General features: G+C 41.0%; 3 protein-coding genes across 10 annotated transcripts in view; 1 reads left to right on the top strand and 2 right to left on the bottom strand.

Annotated features, from left to right (window-relative positions):
- Nucleotides 1-1,509: 1,509 nt before the first annotated feature.
- On the bottom strand, nt 1,510-13,813 carry ewsr1b (EWS RNA-binding protein 1b). Of its 5 annotated transcripts, none has more exons than XM_083784387.1 (16): nt 13,736-13,813; nt 12,990-13,026; nt 12,827-12,878; nt 12,581-12,728; nt 12,284-12,485; nt 11,889-12,160; nt 11,622-11,784; nt 6,544-6,581; nt 5,907-5,936; nt 4,837-4,952; nt 4,321-4,450; nt 4,101-4,211; nt 3,879-4,008; nt 3,697-3,797; nt 3,295-3,538; nt 1,510-1,873 (listed from the first exon to the last, which is right to left on the bottom strand). In XM_083784387.1, exons 1-16 carry the CDS (start codon nt 13,749-13,751, stop codon nt 1,837-1,839), a joined length of 1,827 nt encoding a protein of 608 aa, XP_083640513.1. In that variant the 5' UTR covers nt 13,752-13,813; the 3' UTR covers nt 1,510-1,836. The 5 variants fall into 5 exon arrangements, with proteins under 5 accessions (XP_083640513.1, XP_083640516.1, XP_083640514.1 ...); XM_083784390.1 differs by having other exon boundaries at nt 4,119-4,211; XM_083784388.1 differs by having other exon boundaries at nt 6,544-6,578.
- A 735-nt stretch (nt 13,814-14,548) lies between these two features.
- Nucleotides 14,549-17,057, top strand: rhbdd3 (rhomboid domain containing 3). Its single transcript, XM_083785014.1, has 5 exons — nt 14,549-15,135; nt 15,336-15,719; nt 15,874-16,000; nt 16,101-16,364; nt 16,747-17,057. The coding sequence occupies exons 1-5, from the start codon at nt 14,973-14,975 to the stop codon at nt 16,913-16,915; spliced, it is 1,107 nt and encodes a 368-aa protein (XP_083641140.1). The 5' UTR covers nt 14,549-14,972; the 3' UTR covers nt 16,916-17,057.
- A 670-nt stretch (nt 17,058-17,727) lies between these two features.
- The window catches only part of emid1 (EMI domain containing 1), a 69,882-nt gene continuing 66,952 nt past the window's right edge, over nt 17,728-20,657 (bottom strand). For 2 of the 4 annotated variants that reach the window (XM_083784613.1, XM_083784615.1), the window contains exons 15-16: nt 20,133-20,217; nt 17,728-19,085 (exon numbers count right to left, since the gene is read on the bottom strand). In XM_083784613.1, the coding sequence (XP_083640739.1) occupies nt 18,949-19,085; nt 20,133-20,217 (222 nt within the window). In that variant the 3' untranslated portion in view covers nt 17,728-18,948. Of the gene's footprint in view, nt 19,086-19,863; nt 19,955-20,132; nt 20,218-20,657 lie in introns of all 4 variants that reach the window. The other 2 variants (XM_083784612.1, XM_083784614.1) reach the window with 1 other exon arrangement.

Genomic DNA, 20,657 nt, shown 5'->3' with positions numbered 1-20,657 from the left:
TGAAATAAATAAAAGGGCGAGCTGCTCGAACAATTATCTTTTTGGCTTATAATTTTATTTCAGCCAAACCCATGCAGGGCTTCCCCATGGACAACGAAAATAAATTAAATTAGGTAAGTGGGTAGTGTTGAGCAATGGTGATGGAACAGCAAAAAGGTAAAAAATACAAATGTGTATCATATGTGTATGACTACACCTCGATGTATGTAGGCTATATACTTATTGGCTTGGTAATTATTTTATATTTTGTAGAGGGACAGACAGGAGGCTGACAGGAAATGGGGAGAGACATGCAGTAAAGGCCGTCGGGATCGGGAGTCGAACCCGCGGCACAGTGCCAGACTGGATTAACCAGGCTATGGATTACCAGCCAAGGTGCCTGAGCCACACAGCCCAATTTTAATCTTGATTGTACTTTTCAAAGTACACCCTTCTCACACCTGCCTGAACTCAAGTGATCATGACCATGAGTTTTCACATGCTTAATACTTACCATTGCTGCCTAGTCAAGCATAACTTTATTTTTTGCATTATACAGTAGTGTATCTATCTACATCCTCTATCGTTTTAAGACCCTTTTTTACTATTGCCAGGGATTCGTTTGACTTCTGAACCAGACAAGATAAACACAAATTAACCCTCTTTATATCATTTTTACCTCAGGATTAAAATGGTGTGGATAGAACCAAGGTTGGCCATGTAGAATACATTTCAGATTGAATTACTCCAGCTGCAGAAAGAACATCCTCTGCCAGGCACTCTGATGGTGATGTTCTCCTCACACTGGTGGCCTAAGATTGACGCTTGTATTGATTTTGGAATGATTCCTTTTCCAAGGCAGGGGAAACCTGTACAAATTGTCAGTACATTTAAGGATGCAGATCAAATAAATTTAAGTGGTTATTGTAGTAACATAGGAACAGGCCTGCATTCACACATGTGATTAATAACAGTGCATGTTTGTGCCATCTTCAGAAACCCAAAAATGTAGGCAAATTGAAAAGCAAGTTTCCTAAAAGCCAGGTTTACATAAATCTGAGAACCGGCCCATAGGAAAAGAAAAATAAAATAAAAAAGGAACAGCGCCTCTTTTCCTTTGATGAAGTCAGTGTCTCAAGACTAGGTTTGCATTGGCTCTGCATTGCAGCCAACCATGCAATGTTTGTAAATGGTGCCACCTTGAGGAAATTTCAGTAAACCAATACGAGTTAAGTTGTTGAGTATACTAATGCTTGACCAAATAGCTTTTTGTGCATCAAAATATAAAGCTCACAATGTTAGTTGATCTTTTAGCACATTATGAAATTATATCCAATATCCACCCTTTATCACAGGTAAAGAAGCTTTAAAGTAGACCAAGTAATATTTGTTTCAACTCACTTGCTTTGTGAAACACCGTGAATTAACATATTGAGAGCATTTTAGCGTCTGAAAAGCTAAACATAGGCAAACATGCAGCACCAGGTAAGAAATTCAATTACTCTCATCAAGGTTGGTGTAACAAAGAAATCAAATGAGAGCTTTTTTTATTTTCCAAATTTGTCAATACACAACTATCAGTTGGTCATGGGGAACAGGAGGCAATTTACGATAAAAAGAAAAAAGATCTTACAATACACTGTAAAAACTAACTTGCATACGGTATTTAAAAATTCAAAAAAACATGCACAAGACAATGGCAAAATATTGAATAAACTAGAAAACATTTGAGCTGAGTGAAACTGCACCAGGATATTCAAAAGCAGTTCTAGAACCATATATGGAATCATAAATTAGAAATGTCCACTGAAGAAAAAAAAAAAATCTGCACTAAACAGAAAATTCAGTATTCGTTTTTCAGTAAGGCCGGTCTCTGCGTTCCTGGCGATGGTCCCTGGTAAAGAAGAAAACCGGAATGACAAATTGCACTTTAAGAAATTAAATTACAAATGCACTTTTTCCAGCCATAATTAAACAAACTCCAACCATGCGGTTCATATGAAACACTAGGGCCCTCATATATCAATTCAGTGTAAAATCTGCCCCAAATTAGAGTGTGGGTTTCGTAGTACACCCACGTCATTTATAAAGTGATCGCAAACAGCTGATCGTTCCTTAATTTCGTTCTGACGTTAATAAATGTGACGGCTGAAATCTATCGGGCACGCGCTCGTTTTTGCGCCATGAACACCTGCAATACATCCTGGAAACCATGGTTACAGGAAAAAAAGTTTCCTTCGCTGGACTTGCTGCCCCAGCTCTCTCATACACAGTGTTGTTAGTTGTATATAAAATTATTTTTAATTTAATATACAACAAGATATAGTGAACGAAAACCTGAACCTGTGAACCATGAATTAAATAACAAATAGGCGCACACACACACATACGCTGCTGTTTTGCATAGGTGCTCCTCCTGTCCTGTCTGTCTGACACCGTGACCAACTGACCATGCACGTTCAACAGTCTATTTAGATTGCCTCGCAGTCGCTAGTCGCTGCAGTGGCTGGGCAGTCAACTGTCAATATATGAATGTGCAGCTAAAACCGTAGCCTATGTGGCTGGCATTGGTGGAGTGGTGGTGGTGGGCTGGCTGGGTAGCCTATACCCATCTCCGATGCGGTTCCCACTTGCGCTGGCACGACGTGACGCGTCATGTTTATTAAACGAGGAGGAGATTGCACATACCGTAACTCCAGAAAGACATTGGCCTGCTGTAGATTAGGCTACAGTATGCTACCCATGCATGTTGGAACTCTCCGCAGCTGCAGCACTGCACTATAGGCTACTTTCCAACGTCATGGAAATATTCCAGCAGACAGCCCAAATTATCGCATGTAAAACACTGTTTAAATGGCTTAAATCAAGCGCGATTTTAATTGTAAAGTTGGAAAGCTCCTACAAATTTCATATGACACAAAGACACATCTTGTAGGTCTATTCCTTTCTTTTCTTTGTAGCCCATATACACAGTTTTATATTAACATTTTAGGAGTGAATACATGTTTCGATGCCTTTGGCAGCCTCTCAGCTGGTCAAACAATGCTGCTCCGCCGTTCTACGACAGAAAAACAAGTGAGGACAAAGCGTACGACAGCTCCCGACCAGACGCGAGTTTTGAACTTTGTCAAGTCTATATCTTCACTGTACAGTTTATGTGGTGACCCTCTCCATGTTGACTATAATGTTATATAAACAAATTGACAGAGCATTCCCGAGTTGTAAAAGACAATATAGTCGACTTATGAGTGCATGTTGAGTTTTGCAAAGTGGTAATGCAGTTCTGGTAAAAAGTATTGCAAGTCATGTCCTTACCTCATGTCCATCTTGCCGGGTGGACCCATTCCTCTTCCACCTCTACCGCCCATGGGTGGTCCTCCACGTGGTCCTCCACGGAATCCCCCTCTATCCATCCCGCCGCGTCCTCTAAAACCACCACGGTCGCCTCCCCAGCCTCCACGGAAACCTCCAGGCCCCCCTGGTCCTCCAGCTCCAGGGCCACCTCGGTCCATGCCTCTGCCCCCACGCATTCCCATACCACCTCTGCCACGATCACCGCCTGAAAGAAACACAATAGAGTTTAGTCTATATCCCACATACTCAAAACATTAATTAAAAAAGGAAGCTCCTATTACATTCTTCCAACTAAGACGATTACACCTTTTGAAATCGTAGTATTCCAAAACAGACTTGAGTGACAAGTTCACAAATCCTTACCTCCAGGGGGGAATGGAGGTCCACCACCTAAACCTTCTGGTCTGGGAGCCTTGCACTGGTTACACTCCATTCTCCAGGCAAAGTTTTGGTTCCCACATCCGCTGAGGAGAATAAAAATTTGAGTATAAGAGTTTCAAGCCAATGTTAAATGCAGAAAATCGCATGCATGAATGAATACTCACGGGTTTGGACACTCCCAGTCCCCAGCTCTCTGCTGCATATTGCCACCAGTAGGTCCTCCACCTCTGCCCATTCCACGTGGAGCACCTCGTGGGACAAAGCCTCCGCGCTCACCTCCACGGCCCATCATACCTATTAAACATTAATTTAAGTTTAATTACATTAGGAAAAAGATATTTCTCTACCAGGACTCAATCTTTCTAAAACACATAGCTGATATTCACCTCCACGACCCATCATACCATCTCGCATAGGCATGCCACCTCGCATCCCTCCCATCATAGGCTTTCGTCGTGCCATGGAAACCTTCAGCCTACGGGTCTGGAACTCCTTGCCTTCAAATGAAATGGAAAGATATTAAGGATTCATCTAATAAAAGTTTGTATTGTTCAGTGCTGGAAATGCAGAATCAAGAACAGGCAGAAGTCAAAGCACAAAACATACCATCAAAGTGCTCCACTGCTGCTTTGGCACAGAAGGGCTCTTCATAAGACAGGGTTGCATCACCCTTGGGCTTTCCAGAGTCCTTGTCTGTGTAGATGTTAATAGCCGGCTGACCCAATCTGCGGTTAATCTGAAGAAACAGTACAGAGGAGTTCATTACATACTAAAGTTGCCACAAGTCCACTTTGCAAAGGCGATCGGGTGGTGCAACGGTTGTGGGTTCGAATCCACCATGGTGCATCTGGTTTGTCAGGAGTCTATGTGAATACAATTGGCCCATGTTTGGGTAGGTAAGCTGGGCAAGTGGGCGATATTTGTCAAACGCATGAATTTCCTACGGGCTGCTGTGTCACCCGTCAGCAGGGAGTGATGGTCGGAGGCTGCCGTTGGGAGTCTCCTCACTGGCTGATGTGTCAGTAGCCATGACAACAAAAGTGTTTGTGAGTAGTAATGAAATAACTAAATTGGGGAGAAAAGGGGTTAAAAAGAGGGTTATAAAGAGCAGGAAATTCTTACCCTTATAGGTCCGACATGCTTAAAGAATTCAGCCATCTCATCTATAGTGGCGTTCTCAGTCAGCCCAGTAATGTAGATCGTGCTGTTCTCAGAATCATCCTGCTCCTCAGGGCGTCCTGAAAAATAAAGTATTGCAGATTGGAAACTTACAAAAATAGGCCACATGCAGAGAAAAACATGGTAGAATAATCATCCAATATAAATTAAGTAGAGATGCCGCGATCCGCTCGGGGTGATATTAGACAAAAAACGTTATTGGGTTCTGACTACAGCGAAAATGACCGATCAAACGATCCGATCCAAGCACTCCATTCCAGTACTCCACTTCAGCACTTCGTTCCATCCAGCGTGATCATAACAGTGCTACAAGCAGGCAGAGTGGCTCTGATAGCAGGTAGCCAGAGTGCAGGGCAGGCAGCTAGCCTAGGCAGCAGGCTGCTGCTCGAAGGGCAGTACTATACGAGTCGAGCGCTGAGCAGAGCAAGCAGCAATGTCAGCTGTATTAGAAAATGCAACAGCAGAATGCAAAATTTGCAAACAATAAAGAGCTTGATTCTCCACCCTGGCAACAGCAGCAAATTCCTCTTTAGCGTCGATCAGCAATAATTATCTTAGACGAGAGACCGCACACATGCTAATGACTGCTTAAGTGCTAACAAATGTTATAGAACGGATGTAATGTGGAACACGGACAGACAGTGAAAACTGTGCACTGTCCTACACAGCACACTTAAAGTGGGATCAGGGGTCCTCCAGGGAGTTCCAAGGGGTCCCCAAGAAAATGATAGTTTAATAAATTGGTCAGTCATTCTCATAACCTGCTGTTGTGGAACTTGTTGACCATTATTCTGGGGAGGTTATGTTCGGGTTGAGTAATATCACTTGATCAATCCTGATTTTAACATTCCAGACTAGAAAATCAGTAATAAAAAGTAAAGATCAAAAAGTGCTACCTGCATAGAGACTTAAATATGTGCGGTTTTGATGGTTAATCGGGAGTGGAAAAATCGTGATAGAGGCATCCCTAAAATTAATTATGTAACGAGCTACACGTCTAGTCATCTACTCACCCATTTCACGCTCTCCTTCGCTGTTGGGTCCTGTAGTCCATCAAATGAGGGTAAGAGAGAAAAGGTAAAGACAAGTCAGTGTGTGCCAACGAGGACATTACATTACTCTTGAGGAGCATTATAAGAGATAACCCAGACACTCCAAATATATCAGCCTCAGCCATATAGGAAAGTTGAAAATGATACCTGACGGATGACCATATTTCCTTCAGTGTAATATTGATATTTGGATGAATAATACCTCAGACCCTTTTGCAAATAATTGTGTATCATATGTCTTTAAGACCAGATATGAATGCTCAAAAAACCCAGGAATTCAGTCCATGAGATTTAAGACAGTAAGAAACAAGACATGTTTGTTGCCATCAGAGATTTGTGATTAACCTGATAAAAACTCAACCTGACAAAACTGTGAAACCACAGGCAGTGAGTGAGTGATAAAAGCAAAATGTTTACCAAGTACCCCAGAGGAAGAGGTCTTGCACCCCAAAAGAACCCCCCTTTATGTTCAGGTGATCATATAAATAAAACTTTGTGTACCACAATGTAATATGCATCAAAAATATTCGGAGCATACTTGCTCAAAAAGGTTTTAAGGTTTGGAGTGGACTAACCAGTGTAATACTCGTTAACTTACCACCAGGCTTACTGAAGCCACCTCTGTCTCCAGCGCTGCTATGGGGGAATAAATGGAGATATGAAGGCGATTTCCCTTTTACGGCCACTTCCACGCCTCGAGCCATGAGGCTTGGATATGGGAGTAATGAAGACATTCCTTGCTATCCTAACAGCAGTTAACTCCCAAAAGTGATCAATATACAATTCAAACGAGGGGAGATGGGGATTTGTCCGTTATAAATTTGCTAGCTTGCTACAAAGTTAATGACAGATTTAAGTAGTGCTATACAAATAACAAGTTCATTACCATTGACAAAACCCATCAAAATGTGTACAATACCCCTCAAAAATTGTACATATAACAATTCCAGATGCATTGATGCAACTAATAATTACCATTACACATCTAAATGGTGTAACCTTGTACCAACACCAACCTTCAACAAAATCTATACTTCAAATAAATATGTACTAGTTAATAAAAATACAATGCATCTGAAATTTCACAATAGGATCAGGTGATCATTTTCACCTTTGTAAGAAAAATAAAAAAACAATTGCTCAGTGTTTTACAGACATAACAATATGAACATATTAAATATATTTCATTTGATTGTTACAATATCTACCAAGTTAAAACATTGACTGCCTTTGACGAGATCTCCATCTTTTCAAATACAACTGTGGTATGCCATGGACGGAGATCTCCGTGGATTATAAATCCAATATCCTTTGGGGTTATAAATCCAATATCCTCTTATCTTTACGTATAGTAGTGTTCCACGTCACTAGGCAACACTCGGCTGCTGTAATGGCTGTGATCTCTCGGAATTGATGCCCAGATTGAGGTGATTGAACAGAACGTCAATGTTAATCTGCACCAACTCAGTTACTATAGTAACGCTCTGATAAAAGCAAAGTAACTGATCCGTAATGGCCGATTACTACTTCCGGTTCACTGGGGTGCAATTTCAGGGGTTACAAAATAAAACCTCGGGTTGTATTCCTCGCTACTGAACGGACTATAAACTGAGCGCAGCCGTGGCAGTCAATGTTAAAACAATCTTTTTTTTTTTTATTACAAACACAAACTCTTAATAGATTTGCCCATCATGCTTTTGAAACCACCATCCTTAGTTGTTGGAATATAGGCAGACCCCGAATCTTTGTTTAAGCGCCCCTCCTGCTGCTTAAGTTGCCGGCTCTGTATTGAGTACAGGTACTTTCTAGAGTATAGATGGTTTTAAATGGCTCTCACTGTTACCTGTACGGTATAAATGTGACAAAGCATGTTAAAAAGTGCTCAAAATAATGTGATCAAACATTTGTATTCCAAACCACAAAAACATACTGATAATTGCATTAATGTGAGACATTAACCCCCATCCCCCAAATATTCATGTGGCATAATAAAATAGTTACCAAATGATGAAAGCCATTATGGAGATGCTATGTGGGTAACTTTACTATGTATGAATCATGCATAATATCTCATGTATCCTTAGTGTTTCTGCTGTAATCATTTTGCAGTGGTACACCACTACTGAAAACATAGTATAAACTGTCATTTAGCCAAGTTGTTATCCAACTAGTGTAGTCCAGATGATTTGATCATTTAAATTTTATAACAGAACCTCAACTTTAAACATAATTTGGGTGGCCCCAAAGATGAACAATGAGACCAAACCAGAATTATTGCCACAGCTGAATTAAAAACTTAGAGGAAACACTATTATTTATCGTACCACCTGATGAACTCCAGACTGAAACTTCAAAACATGAGTTTGCAAATCCTTGCACTACAAACTCGAGAATGCAACTGGGCACAAAACTGTTCTTTGAAGGAGAATTCCATGTTAGGCTTTCTTACCTTTAATTGTAGTTGTTCCACGTCCCCACCGAAGTGTTATTGTGTGTAAAAAGCGCATTGGCTATTTCCCCTACCATAAGCCTTCAATGAATTGCATTGGGCTATGGGGTGTTGTGCTAATTCACTTATTTCCATCGCTCAAAAATCTATATTTTTTGTATATATCCTCTCTTCATAATGTAAATAGTGTCACACTTTACTACTTTAGATGGAAATAAGCGAATTAGCACAAAAACCCATTGAGGGCTTATATTAGGGGAAATGGCCATTAGCCAATAATGCCCTTTTGCACAAAATAACACCTGGACCTCTTTGTTGGGGACGTTTACTACAAATAAGGTTTAAGAAAGCCTTCTAGCATGGAATTATCCTTTAAGGAGGCATCAGCCGTTGAACCAATAATTGGCTAAATTAAGCTCTATAACGTATGCCACTTAAGGGGAACACCATGAGTAGTGTTGTTAATTTGCTGATACCGAGGATTGTTATGGTTAACTAAGAAAAAACTTTTCCAATCGGAAATAAATGCTCAAATGAACAATGCAACGCACAGAATTGCTTTTCAAATAATGGGGCTTTTCCCCCTTAATTTGAGCTCCATCTAGTAATTACCCAGCTGTTTAGGGATGAGCATGAATGTTTACCACATTCTAATCCAACAGTTGGATCCAGTGGACGTGTACACACTTCATGCGCATTATTATTATTGATAAACAAACAAAAAAATATATTTTTGCCTCTCCTGCACCATACTCCTTGCCGTTTGCGCTGCCGTTCACTTCCTTGTTTACGGCTCAGAAAGAATGCCTCGTATCTCCTAATCGAGGGAGCACTCCATGGTTTTGACCAAAAGAGCATACTTGTCATTTCTGACTTCAACAAGCCTCTCGTTTAGAATATTAATGCTTCTAGAGAGACTTTAGCGTAATCATCGCAAAGCAAGCAACATTATGCCTCCTTTGCTTTTTTGGGGGGGGGGGGGATTTGAAGAAAATCCCGGCACCGATTGTGTTTTAATGTGTACAGTACAATAATTTGAGCTCCATCTAGTACAGTACAAGGCTTTGCTCAATATTGGAATAAATAATGTTATGTACACGTTACACCTGATGTCATGCATTCTTCCATCCAAAATTAACTAATTAGGAAAAACTAATGCCAAGAGGCAATACATGCTCCTTCCAACATACAAACTTAGCTTTTTCAGAAAGACGGGTGTTTCATTTATGACCTACTTGACGCTCCTACACCCCAGATTGCCTATTTTTTTCGATGTTAGGAGGAGCATGTATTGACAATAAAACTAATACATCAATAAAACTTTAAAAAAACAAAACTGAAAATCTAAACTAAAACTAACGAATTCTTTAAAGACTATAAACCCACAAACCAGGACAAATCTGTGATGTTGGCTGTGACCTTGAGCCCTAAATTTCCCAAGAAGTTTCTCACAGCTACTTTTCCATGCATAAAAGGGGAGCTTGCTGGAAAACTGAAATACAGTGGCATTCCCCTATATATTTCTCTTTTTAAGAAACCAATCCGAACTTGTGAAAAGACTGAGAAGTTAGCAGATCGTTGGAATACCTCTACTTATGTAATTTTTCTATTTTCCATTATGGTCACCTCAAATGTTGCCCATATTTTATTGCAGTTCTGCTCAAATGTGTATTTATACCATAATTCAAAAAGATTTAACAAACACTTTCTAGATTTTCTGTACCTCCCACACCAATTTGCCAATTTAATCACTCCCTTGAAAATCCAAGAAAGCTCATAACTTTCTTCATTTATCCACTAGAAAGTGGGTTGGTAAATTGAGAAAGAAATGGCCATCGACAAAGACAGTCTTGCAAACCCATGACTCGACAAAGACAGTCTTGCAAACCCATGACTCTTAAAACTCGGTATAGGGAAAAAAACAAGATACCTTTTAGTTAACTTCATATAACACCCAAATGTGAATTTCATTTATAAATGTTTCTTCAAAGCCCATTAAAGTCCATTTTAAATAATGCATAGGTTGCTCTAGATGTCTCAGCAAATTCACAAGGCAACCGATGAGAAAACTGAAGTTGTACACCAACTTCTAATATTACCAATAAAAGCAACTATTAGGCAAGTGTGTCAAAATCCATAGAACCTTGAGCTACCCAAAGTAACCAGAGTGCACCACAAATCAACCTCAGTTTTAAAGGCCACGGTCGAATGACATGGGATACCAGCACTTAACACGTACGTATTTGACGTGTATACACATCCTCATTTAAAAACGCAAGGGTGCCTCAGGCGTGTACACACGTCTTTAGGTCCTTTGTGATATGTAATGATATAAAACGGGATCGCTGAAATCCATTGACAGTGGCTGTTGCTAGGCAACGCCTTGCTCAGAGCTCCAGGACATGTTTTGCGCATGCACGCAGCCATTCACTTCCATGTTTACGGGCCAACAAAACTTGCTATTCTCTCTAAATCTATGTCGCTCTCCATGGTTCATCAGAATGCAGATGTTCTGTCCTAATTTCTGACTTAACCAAGCATCTCGTTTGGAATATTAACGCTTCTAAAGAGAGATCAGACTTATTAGCGCGAGGGAGTAATGGAACATGATTATACCTCCCAGTTTGGTGGAAATGGAAGGCCCCCAGGGCTTTTTAAAGTAAAATCTTCCCATCTGCTTGGCACTCTAGCGCCATTATTCTGAAAAATTCCCCCAGCAAAAGTAGTGTTAAATTTCTCTAGAAAGGCTCTTTTAGATGGTAGTGGGAGGGGGGGGGGAGAATGGCTTAACAGACCGTAAACCAACTCCCTACTATCAGTTACCCAAAGCATTTCTGATTATGGATAATAATTTTCATGTGCTGAATCGTGAATTAAAAAAATGTGCCATTACAATGTGTATTGCACAGTGCATGGACAATTGTGCAACCCAACTATGATGAGAAAACACTACCTTTTACCTTTCTTACCTTTTGGCCTTTTCAGAGGTAGGGCTGGGACAAATTCTTCATGCTTGGTTAAAATTTATACCCACACTGGCACTTAATTAATCTTTGACAACTATTGTCTTTGGATTGTGGGAAACCAATAATTTGGAAAAAAGGAATGAAATCATTCTTTAATGATTCAACAGGTCTTTAGGAGAGTGCCTCAGCCCTGCTCTACATGGCCACCGCACCTGTGGATGAAAATACAAGCAGGGTTACATATATAGGAAAGGAACTTACCCCATGCCACGTCCCATGCCTCCACGCCCACGATGCATCATTCCACCTCTGTCAAACCCATCCCTGGCATGACCTCTGCCTTCCCCTGACCCTGGATACCTTGAAGGCGGCTCTGAAGCAGAGTAACCAGAACTTCCACCCTGGCCCTCTTGCCTGTAATTATCTGAAAAACAAAAAATGTTAAAACATTCAATTGTTACCCTTACAATTAAGTGTGCAGAGGTAGGCTTGTTAAGTTAATGCCATAACCACACAATAGACACCCACTGTAATGGCTGGATTGGTTGTAACTGGGAGGTCCACCTTGCTGGCCGTACTGACTGGGTGGAGGCTGTCCATAGGAACCTGAGGTCTGAGGAGGAGGGTAGGCAGAGGGTGGAGCCGCTGCCGGCTGTGCTGGGGGCTGCTGCTGATAGCTGCTCTGCTGTTGGGCATAGCTTCCTTGCGGAGTCTGGTACCCAGTTTGCTGTTGGCCATATGTAGCTGGCTGGGAATAGCTATTCTGGCTGTAACCAGTTGGTTGACTAGTGGCGTTGTAACTAAAATGGAAAAAGAACAAGAACAATGACCAATATACCTAAAGAGCATGAATCTTCATCTCGAAAACAGTGGTCATTTCATCCTTAATAAAACATAAAAAATTAAGTGACATGGGCACATACCTCTGGGGTGCAGCTGGTGCTGGCTGCTGACCATAGCCAGGGTAGGCAGACTGGGCTGTGTAGCCTGGCTGAGACCCATAAGTGGACTGGGTAGCAGCTGGAGCAGCAGCAGCAGGGGTGCTATCATAACCACTTGCCCCATAGCCCTGTGTGGGCTGGGAGTAGCCATGAGCAGCACTGGCCTGGGCAGCAGGATATCCAGCTGTGGATACACAAATAGTAGATTTTGGTAACCACCTCAACTGGGCTTACAGGAGATGCATCCGTGATGTGATTCAACCATAGAACCATACCAACCTGCTGCTGGCTGTGCATACGAGGACCCATACTGCTGTTGTGGTTGGGCATAGGTTCCAGCTGCTGCTGCTGTCTGAGTATAACTGGTGTCTGCAGCAGCAGCAGCAGGTTGGGCATACGAGCCATAACTCTGTTGGCTATAACCCTGCTGAAGAACAAAGGGAGGAAAATTAGACTCTGGCAGAAATATCATATGATTCCGTCACCATAACTGAGGCTTCTTCACTAATCCGTATCAATTCTCACCTGTGCAGACTGGCCATACGCTTGTGCGGGCTGAGCAGCATAGGAACTGTACCTGTAAAAAGAACAATGTGCATTAATTATTTCCGATTGATAGATTATATATATATATAATACTGTATAATAGCTATGTAAAATCCCCAAAATTATACCACACGTTTCTTACCCTGTTTGGGCGCTGGCCTGTGTGTAGGAACTGTAATCTGTAAATAAAAAACAAAACACGTTTGTAAACATGTTAAAAAATACGAAAATAACGTGGATTTAAAGTAGGCAGTTGATTTATTGCTCCTAGTATCGATGATTTCATGTATAGCATTGTATGGAAATAAGGCGCCCCAAGGACTGTATTGTCTTTTTATCATTATTGTATAACTACTGTAATTCTGTAATTGTAAAGTATTCAATTAATGTAATATTCTTAACAGAAGGATGTGGCGTTAGTCATATTTCTGGTTCAGGTTTATGTGTTAAATCAACAACACTGGCAAACTCCTTCGCGCGCAACCCATGCTAACGCCGCCTTGCTAACGTTAGCATCATTGCTCACATAGCTCATCACAATAAAATAAGCCAAATAAGACGGATTCACACAAACTGCTTCCATTTTTAAAACGCATATTAAAAAAACCTCATAAATCAAACAAGATTATATATAATATACTAATATAGAAGATAATAAACATGCGACGTTCCAGAGAAAAATGGGCCAAACTCCAAATTGGGACCTCAAGTTAGGCCTTGAGCCTCCCTTCGCCGGCGACCGCGAACGAAAACTAGCGCCTCTTACACATCTAAACATTTAAACACCACAAAAGCACTCCAATGGACATTTATCAATAAAACGTGTACTTTAGTCATTGACCATTCTCTTTAAACCGAGATATGTCGAAATGTTGGAATTTTGCTTACCCGGAGCGGACGCCATCTTGATGTATCTGCGTGAAAGAGCTTCTGCGGAGTCCGTGTGCCTTCCTTCACTGCCTTGTGTGTGTGTGGCTACTGGCTAGCTAAAATCTTTCTGCTAGCTAACTGCGCTTGTTCTCAGTGTTGCCAGTTCTTTGCGAGAGAAACAAGCAACCAGCTCTAGCTACACTCTTACCTATTTAGGGTTTGGGACCGGGTCTGTTAAAATTGGGTGATATTAAGATCAGACAGCTATAAAAAAAAAAAACACATTTTAACAACATAAATCGTGTATGGGGCTCCCTAGTCTCTCGAGTTGTGTTGACTGAACTTGACTCGCGTACATGGGGGCTGTTTTTCCTTTGTTTTGCCAATGGGTGGAATACATATTCATTTTGGGAGGTCCTGCCTCTGGTTTAAACAACATTTAGGAAGCAAGCTAATAAGCAAATACACTTTAAAAACAAGCCCAAAGTCTGGCCCAAAGTCGCTTACTCGCTTATAACAAGCGGAAATGGCAACACTGCTCTGCAGCCGCATCGCCATCATCTCGCGATAGACAACGCGCTGCTCAAGGTTGGAATAAACCAATTGATTCTAGTCTAGAGCCTTTAGTTTCAATGGTATTGTGACCAAATAATGCATATTATTATTTGTATTTATTTATTTATGTACTTATTTATTTATTCAAAATGTTCTTCATTATGCTATTTAAATTGAAGCAGTCGTTTCCCACATTGTTTTAAAGAGAAGAAGATACGTGGTCATTTGGAATTGTCCAAACCAGCGGGGTAGGACATAAACAGGAAATGTGGATGATCCTGATGTGAGCAATTCATTTCGGCAGTTATTTGTGGGGTATTGTTTTCCACAATAGTTGTTTTCGAGAAGCAGTTTAAGTAAGCTATAGTTCTAGGTGCTTAACGGTAATATCAAGGGCAAGTTACGACTCGGACCATTGGCTATGGGGATGAGGGTTTCAGTTCAGAGCAGCATGTCAGATGATCATATACTGTACTACTCATGATGGCATCAAAATAGAAATCTACTCCATATCAAACTACTTGGATGCAAATGGGACACTGATTGCAGCAACACATTTTGATTGATTGGTTGAAGACTTTATTAGTCAAAAATGTAGGTACAGTAAAACATTTAAGCTAAAAGGATAACAAAACAGTCCTGGGGACTTTGTTTCCATTGTGGTCATATACTAACAACGTTACAGTTGCAACTTGCAACAATGCTTGACCGCATATGCTCAGTATGGTTCTGGTTTGGCTCTAATCGGCCAGGTTTCTTCCTCGGCACAGTTTTATTGTTAACAGCAATGGTCCTTATGTACTCTGGAGGCATTCAATCTAGTTTAAGTTTAGGCCCAGGTGGAGACTTCCCAAGGTTCAAAGGTAAGCATTAATTCATATTCCATAATATTCTTGATTTCCCTACCTGAAAACGATATGACCAGAGTAGCCGCAATCAACTCTTAGATCTTATTTTGTATTTGGAATATAGATTTGCAATACCAACCCTTGACAGTTACCTGAAAACCCCTCAATAAAGGCATCCACAACCAAACTAACCACAGAAAATCTCTCTGTTACAGACCCGTTGCTTTATGCATTCAGTCACGAGGATTTGTCTTCTCTTCTCGTCAATATTATTCTCCTATTGTTGCTTGGACCGTGTCAGGAGCGACGCTGGGGAACAGCTGCCTTCCTTGCCCTTTCCATCTTCTCCACTGCCATTTTACCACCCCTGTATACCCTTGTAATTTTTATTGGTGGGAGTGAGACTAGTCGGATATGTGGTTACTCGGCCACTCAGCTGGCGCTTTTTACAGCTCAGTGTCGCCAGGTGACACAAAAGAAGCTCTTACGATGTGTACCAGTCTGGTTTCTTCCATGGCTTTATCTACTCCTAAGTCTGCTGTTGTTGCCAAGTACACCAGCCCTGCTGCACTTCTGCGCCATATGCATTGGGCATAACTGTATCCTTGTCTGACACATTTTACTAGAAATATTGTCTGTTAAACCTAATTTTACATGTTTAAAAAAGAAAAGTGTGAAGCGAGTCATTAATAAGATGACACCAACATGCTTTTTCCAGTCTTGCTACTTTATGTTACTTAATACATTTCAAAGATCATCAGTCCTTCGTTGGAATTTTACAGGAGCTGGAACACACAAGAATCTTTGCCTTCATTTCTGATTGGGCATGCATTGTTACCTCTACCAGGTTCAGACTGCCCACCTACTCTACCTCACAGAGGTGTGAATCATCTTAGTCAAGTCAATACATAGTGTCATTTCATTATGCCCACTCACTTCTTGACTCCATGATGATGACTATGTAACTCCCTGTGTTACAGATCTGGATCACTCTCTCACACAATTCCCACAAATCAGACAGCTCCTTCTAGTTGGCCCCCCATGAGAGACACTTCAGTTTTGAATCAACGGCCATGGTTAGACCCTGTCCCTCCTTGGATCGTGGAAGGGTCCATTCCTATGTCAGAGGCTCAGCTAATGGAGGAACAGATGATACGTGCTGGAATAATTGCCTCCTTACAGGATGTTCCAGAGGACCCAAGTGCAAAAGTGGAGGTGGCAAAGTCATCAGTGTCCTCTCTCAGGTTTGTATTAGTTGTATGTGCTTATTTAGTTTTTAAAGAATTAGGTGTAGGGTAAGGGTAATATTTGATAAAATAATTGTTTTCGCTTTCTTTAGTAAACAAGAGGTCGGGTAGGTCATCCAATCACGACAGAGATCTCATACACATACAGGATAGACAAGTGAAATTGGAAGTGATGACACAAAGAAAATAGAAATGAGCTGACAAAATTGAAACGGGAACATTATCAAATTGAAGCTAATAAATGGGTACACTCCTTTAGTAAAGAGCTGGAGAGACAGGGAGACCATAGTTATTGAACAAACTGTATAAAACAATGATTAAAATATATCACCACTTTACCCTACTTTTAACGTGGTGACAAATTGACAATTAACTTCAGGTTGCAGCAACTGGAGAAGATGGGCTTCCCTACTGAGAAAGCTGTGGTGGCGTTGGCTGCTTCCAAACAGCTAGATGGCGCCATTTCTCTACTCATCGATGGCCGTGTTGGGGATGAGGCAGTGGTAATAACAAAGGGAAAGAGCATTCTGCCACAACAGGGTCCCTGAAGCAATATCAGACTCTTGTGCCAGTTTATAGGAGACTATAGTGGTTACCAATCAGGCTATGAAAAATGCCTTATTTAATATTCTTTTAGATGCTTGGGTTTTGCTGAGCTTATCTGATGTTAAATGTTCCCTGTGGGTTAATAAAGAGGTTTCTCATTGTATGAGTTCTAATGGAGGATGCTATGAACCAAGTGTGTGAGATTAATTGGCAGTAGGTATAATCACTGTTTAGCAAACAGTTTGTTCTAATATACATACAATATATAGGCCTACTGTATAGGCCTACTATAAAATATGTGAAGATACACACACATCTTTTCGTTCACAGAGTAACTGTATTAAGAAAAACATGATTTATACTATACAAAACAGTATTATGAATCTGGCAAATTTTTCAAAACTGGCAAAAAAACTGAAACAGGGCTGATAATATCATTTATAAAATGAGATACTCAGACTCCCAAACCATTTCATACACTGTCAGAGTCAGAGTGACTGGCATAGTTCTCTAAGATGCAGTATTGTTTAATGAGTACCATGTATCCATAAATGCACGGAATCTATGCGTGTGTCCGTGTGACTCTAGAATTGTCTGAACGATTCACTTTGGTGTACTGTATATATTGCAGAGGACTCGAAGAGAGTTGCCGGGTGTGAAGTCAGTAAGACATTATTACGCAAATCTATGCGTGTGTGTGTATCTTCACATATCTCATAACCGCCTTATCTCCATTAAAACTCAGTGTGCGGTGTATCGCAGAGTTCCCAATGGCCATTGCCCTAGTTACGACAAACTGAGGACAGGTGACCTGTTAAAAACACTGAAAATGTTTTTATTATACCAACCATCTAGACAGGATTATCTTAACACAACACATTTGCAAGCAATAACAAAACACTCAAAATATAAAATGAAGTTACACATACCAGCATACAAAACAAGAAACTACAGTTGACCATAATTTTAAATAATTCACAAAATATTTATAAGATGAGAAAGCAATTATCAAGTCTGTTTCATTCTTTTAAACCAGTTTAAATTTACCAATGTAATATTGGGAAAAATGTGTTCAAACTCCATTAACAGTTTAAGTATTTCTTATTTGCGTGAGACTGAATGTCAGTCTAGTGTTTGCAGCGGAGGGAGGAAGTGTATTAAAAAAGCTGACACTAGTAACAGATTTTGAAATGGAATGACAGACAGACAAACTGATGATACCTTTGACTTCTGATGTGGTGTTTGGTTTTAGGGCTTATGATTGTTGCAAATATATTCTACTGGCTATGCAAAATAAGTGAAATGCAGTGTGGTTTGTGCTTTTGGGACACTAATAAATGTAAGTATAGTACATTTCTTAATGTGTATTTAAAGGGGAATAAGCCAACTCACACCAATAAACTAGACCAGATCACTGACAGCAACTGATATCTCAGTGAGAGGAGATGTCTTCATCTTTTTAGTGCACTACATAACATCAAGTTAAACAATACAATACAAGTATAAAAAATATTAGAGGAAGAGGTTTGTTTGTGTCCTGCAAATTGTACATGCTCAATATACTTAAATAATGAAATCTATTCAGATTCCAGACACATAGTGAAAGACAAAACAAACTCTGATCCAGCCTCTTTTTTTCATCTCACATCTGATTCACCCTTTTTACTCTTATTGGCCAGAATAGTTTCCAGCTTATTTAGCACCACAGAAGATTCTCAAAAAGATTTTCCTTTTATCCACCATGAATTGCTTGTTTATTTTCCTGAGGCTGAAGTCCCAAGCTGTGGCCACAAACAATGAGTGAGCTTCTGGGTCTATAAGGAGAACAGTGTTGGGCATGGGGGTGGAGTCATACTCATTCCCAATGAAGGTGGGTATTCTCGAGTATCAGTGGAGTTTCCCTGAGGTGTTCCCCACCTTTAATCAGATGGTTCAGCCCAGAGGGGGTATGAGATCAGCTCTGAATCAGTTGAGTGCCAGAGAGACCAAAAAGGGTGGGGTTAACCCAGTCTCTGATCCTCAGGTTCACCAGGCGCTACTTCCCTCGAACCTTGGTGTCCGAGGAGAGAGGAGGCGAGGCAAGTCGAAATGGAAATCCTCCTGCTCGCTTATCTCTGTAGAAACTTGGGGATGCCGTGCCATACAGGCCGTCCCCAGACCCCATGTCAGGCTCTGTCGAAGATAGAAAGGAGTTGGGACCAGGCTACCCTACCAACCAATGCATGTCCACATAACCAGACTCTACTTTGGCATATCCAATCAATCAGTTACTACAGAGGAGGCTTAAAGAATCTGATAGGCGATAAGTTCGATTTTGTTTCCCCCCCCCCCCCTTTTTCTACATGTTAAAGCTACAATCCAAACATATCTTATATACAGTGGTTGGAGATGGTCTCCCTAATCTTACATTAAGACATTTCGACCTGGGTGTAGGGTAAGAGACCTACTGGTTGACATTAGCAATAAGGTTATTTGAAGCAGATGGCCATTGATCTGCCATCTTGGCTGTAGTTTGGACAATGTTAGTTACTTCTCTCCGTTGGGAGAGGCAGACAATGGATATACAATTTACAGATTGTAGCTTTAATTCATAAAGCTCAAGCTTTCATTACAACATGATCAGCTGAAATCATAAGAAGTCCATAATTTCCTGACATTGCTGTAATTGAGGTCAGGTGTATGACATGCATTGGTATACATAAACTTGTAAAGGACAAATCTATGGTGCATAACATTCTATTACGTTTCATAGTTTCAAAATAAAGACATCATTTTTCAGTTGTACAGTACTGTAGTATATGAGGGGAAAAAATCATATATTTCACATAATTATGTTTCAGTTTTCAGCCTACTCGTCCTCCCCATAGCCACAAAACCTTTAGCTCCTGTGCCAATAGGGGCCATGTGGCTATTTGCAGTACAGCTGTAGAAGGATGTCTCTCTGTATTACCTGGCCAGATGATAGCCTCCAGCAACGTCACCCTGCGAGCCAGAAGCTCAAGGTCTGCCTGCAAGTCTTGGAACATCTGCAAGCTAATGTCCTATCAAAGAGCAGTGACAAGGGGGTTTGTGTGAGGGGGTGGAAACAGCAGCCCAGGTCCTGGGGCTGCTTGCGACTGATCACACTGTGTCTCCAAAGAGTAAGTTTGATGGGGATGTGAGACTCCACCCTACTTGACCCCTGCCTAAAGCTGACCCTATCTCAGGCCTCCTACTCACCATGAATACCGATCATAGTCTCGAGGATTAAAACCCTCTCAGCTAAGATCTTCAGCGCCTCTCTGATCTGATGTATTCCGTCCCCCTGTGAAGATAGATACAGCCGTCAAGGTAAAGAGCACAAGCCAAACGCCTGCTTGCCATGGCGCAAGTCATTTTTTTCTTTCAATTCATTACAGCAGTTAGAAGGTTAAAAACAATCCATGTATCTGCCCAGCACTCATTGACATGATCCTATCCATATCTCTCTACCTCCCTCATTCACTGGCCATGCTGCTATACTAAGCAAGTCAATGCCATGCCGGGCTGGCCAACAATACCATGCACATTACAGACCAGCCACATTGGTGACAGCTGATGTCCACTGTCACAGCATTGATCATGCCATTCACATTCCATTTTGACGGGTAGCCATTCAGCCAGGCAAGTATTTTCAGAACCATAATATTTCACTCTGATGTGATCGCAATAGTAGCTAGCAATAGCCTACAGAGTTTCACTAGGCTACATGAAACAAGTAATATT

This window comes from Protomyctophum parallelum (assembly GCF_964188405.1).
Source record: "Protomyctophum parallelum genome assembly, chromosome: 15".
Taxonomy (NCBI): domain Eukaryota; kingdom Metazoa; phylum Chordata; class Actinopteri; order Myctophiformes; family Myctophidae; genus Protomyctophum; species Protomyctophum parallelum.
Note: the sequence above shows the minus strand (reverse complement) of the source record. Positions and strands in the feature narration are given on the sequence as shown.

Coding starts and splice junctions, on each gene's coding strand:
- ewsr1b (XM_083784387.1), bottom strand. Junction 11,785..11,888: donor CAACCAATCCAGCCATTACA/GTGGGTGTCTAT, acceptor TTTGTTTTTCAG/ATAATTACAGGCAAGAGGGC. Junction 5,937..6,543: donor TGGCTTCAGTAAGCCTGGTG/GTAAGTTAACGA, acceptor GATGGACTACAG/GACCCAACAGCGAAGGAGAG.
- rhbdd3 (XM_083785014.1), top strand. CDS start 14,973: ATGCTTGACCGCATATGCTCAGTATGGTTCTGGTTTGGCTCTAATCGG. Junction 15,136..15,335: donor AGACTTCCCAAGGTTCAAAG/GTAAGCATTAAT, acceptor TCTCTGTTACAG/ACCCGTTGCTTTATGCATTC. Junction 16,001..16,100: donor ACCTACTCTACCTCACAGAG/GTGTGAATCATC, acceptor CCTGTGTTACAG/ATCTGGATCACTCTCTCACA.